This window comes from Cynara cardunculus (assembly GCF_001531365.2).
Source record: "Cynara cardunculus var. scolymus isolate 2C chromosome LG 11, CcrdV1, whole genome shotgun sequence".
Classification (NCBI taxonomy): domain Eukaryota; kingdom Viridiplantae; phylum Streptophyta; class Magnoliopsida; order Asterales; family Asteraceae; genus Cynara; species Cynara cardunculus.
Window position 1 is genome coordinate 1,009,366 of NC_037538.1, and position 6,512 is coordinate 1,015,877.

The window sequence follows — 6,512 nt, forward strand, 5'->3', positions numbered from 1 at the left end:
TTTAAGAGTTTTAAGAGTTTTTAAGAGTTTTAGTCAAATGATTTATAATATAGTATAGATAGTATAGATAAATAATAAATAAAACTTATAGACATATATTATTAATAAATAAATAAATAAATAAACTCGAAGATAATGTTTGGACAAAACAAAAAGGAAGTACGATCTCTTCCAAACACAGACTTCTCCCATTTGAATTTTAGAGTAAATTACATTTTTAGTCCTTCATATTTGTTATTTTTAACAAAAAATTGTTACTATAATTCTTTTATTACAGATTTGATCTTGATGTTTGGAATTTTTTTTGGATTTCGACTCTCCTATTATAGACGGTTAAAAAAAAAACTGTTTTTGTATGTTAAATCCAACTAAACAAGGGGTATTTTGGTAAATTCATCATCTTTTTCATAATTTTAATAACCATGAAACCCCTATTTTTAACTACAGATTTGACCACCACCGTAAACCACAAAATTTATGGACTTTAAGTTACAAACCTCCTATCAAGCATATAACATACGTAAATTCAACTGCAAACCATGCAGTTTAAAATAAGAATTATTAATTAATACATGAGATTCTTTCAGAAAACTCATGGGAAATGAACAACAGTGAGACGATGTGGTGGTGGGGGGAGGGGTAGGGTCTGTCATGAAATTGACTAATATGCCCACCATTTGTCGAAGTTAACAGAAAGTTTAACGACCGTTAGAAGGAAATACTAGATTCAAAATTTCAAAATTTTTTTTTTTCAAACATTAGAGATGAATTTGGAATAAAAGAATTGGAAGGACCAATTTCGTCGAAAGTCACAAACATGATGGACTTAAAATGTAATTGTTTTATTTTTATATAATAATTCAAAAATGAAATATATGATTTACCAACCACTGATGAAATCGCAACCGTCCATTTCTACCCCCTTCAAACCTATTTATACCCCTGGACTCCCTCCCTCATTCCTTGCCTAACCCACCCCTCTCTTCTAAACAGAGAGTGTTCAGATCTGATCTGAAATTTTCAAAACCTAACGACGCCATGGCTCTAACCGTCGAGAAAACCTCCTCCGGCCGGGAATACAAAGTCAAGGACATGTCCTTGGCCGATTTCGGTCGCCTGGAACTTGAATTAGCCGAGGTTGAAATGCCCGGTCTCATGTCTTGCCGGACCGAATTCGGCCCTTCTCAACCCTTCAAGGGAGCCAGAATCACCGGTTCCCTCCACATGACCATCCAGACTGCTGTCCTCATTGAAACCCTCACCGCCTTGGGTGCCGAAGTGAGATGGTGCTCATGCAATATTTTCTCAACCCAAGACCACGCCGCCGCCGCTATTGCCCGTGATTCGGCTGCCGTGTTCGCCTGGAAGGGGGAAACCCTACAGGAGTACTGGTGGTGCACGGAGCGTGCTTTAGATTGGGGCCCCGGTGGTGGTCCTGACTTGATCGTTGATGATGGAGGTGATGCGACGCTTTTGATCCATGAAGGAGTGAAAGCTGAGGAGGAGTTTGCAAAAACAGGTAAATTGCCTGATCCGAGTTCGACCGACAACGCTGAGTTTCAGATCGTGTTGTCTATCATTAAAGAGGGTTTACAGAGCGATCCTAAGAAGTACCACAAGATGAAAGATAGGTTGGTTGGTGTATCCGAGGAAACCACCACCGGTGTGAAGAGATTGTACCAGATGCAAGCCAATGGTACCTTACTTTTCCCAGCCATCAATGTCAATGACTCCGTTACCAAGAGCAAGGTACAGTGTTTACGAATCACATATTGTTCATCTTCTTTTATCTATTAATTTTGACTGGATCTGAATAATTAAGCTGATAATTGTAGGAACTGAGTTTTGAATGTTCTCAATTACATGCCTCATTCAATTGAATTCTCACATACGATATTATAGCAGGTTTACGTGTTTATAAATGCTAGATTTTGCTTCAGATCTGTTTGTTATAGCCTGATAATGTTAGGGTTTTTACGTTTTGAATCAATTGGGAACCAAACGGTTGAGATGCATAGAATCGAGAACATAATGTTGGTCGCGAAAATTGTTCACAGGTTAATTAACTATAGTAGGATAGATTTAAGACAATTCATTCTTTCATTTCTTTGAATTTGGAAAGAACTGAACACGCATACCAGTATGCTGTTCTTCTGATCTTTGATAATAATTGATCAGGGTAAATTCCTTCTGGTTGAACCCTGCTTAGATCTTGTTTTTGGTAATTTATTCCCCTGTCATCTAGATTATGTTTTCATCTCTAATATCATTATGATTTTGATATGATCACAGTTTGGATCTTATTTTTGCAAGTTTATTAAGTAACGGATAAAGTTGTATGTGTAAATTAATTTATTTGTATATATTATGAAGATTTTTGGTTTGGATGTTTTTTTCATAGATGTAAGGAGTTTGTTTTTTGATTGGAAGGGGTGGATTGGAAAAAAACTTGGCTTTCTGCATTAAAACTTCTCTAAAGAAGCTTACTGAATAAACCACTTTCTATATAATTAAGCCATTACCAAACAGTTATGTATAGGTGACCGAGTAACCTGTGAATCCCAACTAACATGTACTAACATTACTATGATGTTGTTATGATCACAGTTTGACAACTTGTATGGATGCCGCCACTCGCTCCCCGATGGATTGATGAGAGCCACCGATGTCATGATTGCCGGAAAAGTTGCAGTAGTCTGCGGTTATGGAGACGTTGGAAAAGGTTGTGCCGCCGCCATGAAACAAGCTGGTGCTCGTGTCATAGTGACGGAAATCGATCCCATCTGTGCCCTTCAGGCTCTCATGGAAGGTCTCCAAGTCCTAACCCTCGAAGACGTGCTTTCAGAAGCCGATATCTTCGTGACGACCACCGGTAACAAAGACATCATCATGGTTGACCACATGAAAAAGATGAAGAACAACGCCATCGTCTGCAACATCGGCCATTTCGACAACGAAATCGACATGCTCGGTCTAGAAACATACCCGGGTGTCAAGAGAATCACGATCAAACCCCAGACAGACAGGTGGGTGTTTCCCGACACCAAGAGTGGAATCATCATATTGGCCGAGGGTCGGCTGATGAACTTGGGGTGCGCCACGGGCCATCCGAGCTTCGTGATGTCGTGCTCGTTTACGAACCAAGTGATAGCTCAGCTCGAGCTGTGGAAAGAGAAGTCGAGTGGGAAATATAAGAAGGAAGTTTATGTGTTGCCTAAACATCTTGATGAGAAGGTGGCTGCACTTCATCTTAAGAAGCTTGGAGCCAGGCTGACTAAGCTGAGCAAGGATCAAGCCGATTACATCAGTGTCCCAGTTGATGGTCCATACAAGCCGGCTCACTACAGGTACTGAGCCAACAAGAAACTCCTTTTGATTTTATGTGGGGGGGGTGGGGTTGGTGAAGGGTAGAATGGGAAAGTTGGTTGGAGAGAATTGATTGGTTTGTTGAAAAGACCATCAATGAATAAGGGGTGGAGTATGATTGAAGGTGGTGTAAAAACATTATATAGCTTGTTATCTTATTGGGTTTGTTTTTCATTTTATATCACAAAATCAAAGGGGGCCCACAAGTTTGCAATATACAATTCTTGTGTTCATGGAATATAATATTCATATATATGATGGATACTTACCTACGTAACTTAGTATATTGTATATCTTGTATTTGGTGAGGTTTGAAAGGTTAATTTGGGTTTTATCGATAACTCAGATATCATTAAAATAACAAAAAGTTGGTGTGTATTTTGTCGTCAATCTGCAAATGTTTCAAAATTCAAAGTAAAACCAAGAGATTTGTATCAAGAATTAATCTATGAAGAATCGTGTGAGAACAAAAGTTAAGATGAGAAGTATAAGAAGAGATCTGGACATTAATCACTTTTATCTCACCTTCATTCCCATGAATTGTGTTTGATGCGGTACATCTCTGTGCATATCATACATATTAATATTCAACTAAAATTGATTCAAGAGTGAAGATTTCTTCATACCCTTCTTACTATAACTTTCGTTCTTACTGGAACCTAACCCTGTCCATGATTGTATATATATGGGACGAAAATATGAAGGTAAAATAAAGAGATTTACATCGATAGTTGATTCCGTCTTATGGTTTACAATTACAAGAGATTTGGAGGATGAAGAAAGCAGTTGTAAACATCTATGTGAGGGCCATATCATAACATAACAACATAACCTTAAATGAGATTTTATTTAAAACCATAACCTCTCGGTCCATCAAAGAAAAAGTGATTGCACACATAAATCTAATTAAAATCTCATTTAAAATTATATTATATTATTTATATATATATATATAGGGGCCTAATCAAATGAGAACTAATTAGTTTGTGGTAACCGTGAGATCAAATCTCAACCACAAATCAATAGATAAATTAGGATATTTATAATTTTGGTAATTTTGAATTAAAATTTTAATGCAAAAACATTTTAATTTTAGGTATTTTAAAACTTTCCCATCTCCTCTCTTCTCTCGCCGTCCTCCGGCCACCATCCTCCAGTCACCGTCCTTCGGTGATACCACAATGGTATCACAATGCATCATATATGTGCTTGGGTATCACATTGAGGTCGTTTGTGTGGTCGATCGGAGATGTAACACAGTGGTATCACAACACATCTTATATATGCTTGGGTATCACATTGTGTCTTTTGTTTAACATAGTCAATATTTTTAGGTATCATAGTGGTATCACCGGAGGCCGGAAGACGGAGGACAGAGAGAGAAGAGAAAAAACCTAAAATGTCCTTGCATTAAAATTCTAATTCAAAATTACCAAAATTATGAATTTCTAACTTATCTATTGATTTGTGGTTATGATTGAATCTCACGGTTATTACAACCTAGTTAGTTCTTTCTTGAATAGCTCCCTATACATTATATGTATATGTCCCCTACTCAAGCTGAGCCACAGACGAGATGGGTGGAAACACAAGGCCCCTGCCTCTTCTTTGCACAAATATCAATTACATAATATTGTTGAACAACAACATCCATGCTTTATGTTACTTAAAGGGTGTTTGAGATTGTTTATTTGAAATAACTTATTCTTTTTTATAAAAATACTTACCAACTTATTATAAGTCAGAAGAGTTTAACTACTTCAAAAACTCCTTATTACCGGTTTGACACCAGTATAAGTTGTTTATCCAATCACTCACAAATCCATAATATTTACAAAGATTGGATTTAATTAAATCCATAATCTTTTCATAAATATAAAATCAAATCAAATCACAAGCTTATAGATTTAATTAAAATCTGATTTAAGGTTGTATACAAAATAAATGACCCCAAATCACCTTTCATAAACCTCATTTCTTTAATCATCATTACTTCATTACATATTGAATACAAAAAATATTACATTCACAACTCACAAGCATCCAAAATCAATAAAAAACCATCTTTCAATACGAAACAACAAATCTAATTGGTTTTATAACCAAAACTACACCATACAACGATTCTATTTCTTTCAAAAACCCAACTTATTAACACACATTCCAATTCCAATTCCAATTCCAATTCCAATTCCATTATTGTAAACCAACAAGAATCAAGATCCCAATCGAACCCCCTGCTAAAGAGTGTATACATATAGTACGCAAAAAGACGAACACATTACCGATTCAAGATCATGTATTAATAGCATCTCGAGCACATCTGGTAATGATTTGGCAGCCTCTATTGTAAGGGTTTGCGATCCCATTGCCATTGGCTCTACAATTGTAATATGAAGCACCAGGTGTACCACAAGGTACCACATCCCTCCTCAACGTCTCATAACTTATATACCTTTTCCTCATCAACAACACCCTCCTCCTACTGCTCTCAGATTCCATCATTTCATCACCATCACAAACCCTCTTCCCCATTGAATCAAATCCATCTACTTTCACCAAATCTGGGTCTAAAATTGAAACCCCAGATGATATTTTGAAGTGGGTATGCACCAAGATTGAAGAAAATAGCAGAAAAATGAAGGGTTTCATTTGGGTTGTTGAGTAGTGCAAGTGATTTTGGTGTTTGGGGGGTTTCTATTGATGATGCAATGAATGAAGGTGTGGTGATTGAGTGAAGGTGATGGGGCCACTCTCACCTATAAACAAGAATGAAAATTCCCCCAATTTCATGTGTCCCATATCACACCATTGTTGGGTTCACATGATATATATAAAAAACAAGATCTTGCAAAAATTTAAATAATTGATGAGTTATATACCATAAAAGTATATGAAATATTTATGGTGAGTCTAAATTTAATATTTTTATTATATATAAGAAGCTAAAATTAATTGGAAATCGCCCAGAACACGATACATGACATATTTATTAGAAATATAGATGTTATTCATTATGAGCAATTGTTTGATTCATGATGAATGACAGGTTCATAACACGTCCATATTCATATTGAAGAGGGGCATGTAGCAGCGCTAATGAAACTTTCCTTTTTAAAAGAGTCAAATTCATATGAAAACAATAA

General features: G+C 36.3%; 2 protein-coding genes across 2 annotated transcripts; one reads left to right on the plus strand and one right to left on the minus strand.

Moving 5' to 3' along the window:
- The first annotated feature begins 1,038 nt into the window (after positions 1–1,038).
- On the plus strand, positions 1,039–3,638 carry LOC112521950 (adenosylhomocysteinase 1). The gene is made up of 2 exons (XM_025130967.1): positions 1,039–1,749; positions 2,608–3,638. The coding sequence occupies exons 1-2, from the start codon at positions 1,039–1,041 to the stop codon at positions 3,352–3,354; spliced, it is 1,458 nt and encodes a 485-aa protein (XP_024986735.1). The 3' UTR covers positions 3,355–3,638.
- A 1,688-nt stretch (positions 3,639–5,326) lies between these two features.
- On the minus strand, positions 5,327–6,159 carry LOC112521570 (protein RALF-like 24). The gene has a single exon (XM_025130503.1). The coding sequence runs from the start codon at positions 6,016–6,018 to the stop codon at positions 5,662–5,664; it is 357 nt and encodes a 118-aa protein (XP_024986271.1). The 5' UTR covers positions 6,019–6,159; the 3' UTR covers positions 5,327–5,661.
- Between the last annotated feature and the right edge of the window lie 353 nt (positions 6,160–6,512).

Coding starts and splice junctions, on each gene's coding strand:
- LOC112521570 (XM_025130503.1), bottom strand. CDS start 6,018: ATGAAACCCTTCATTTTTCTGCTATTTTCTTCAATCTTGGTGCATACC.
- LOC112521950 (XM_025130967.1), top strand. CDS start 1,039: ATGGCTCTAACCGTCGAGAAAACCTCCTCCGGCCGGGAATACAAAGTC. Junction 1,750..2,607: donor ACTCCGTTACCAAGAGCAAG/GTACAGTGTTTA, acceptor TTATGATCACAG/TTTGACAACTTGTATGGATG.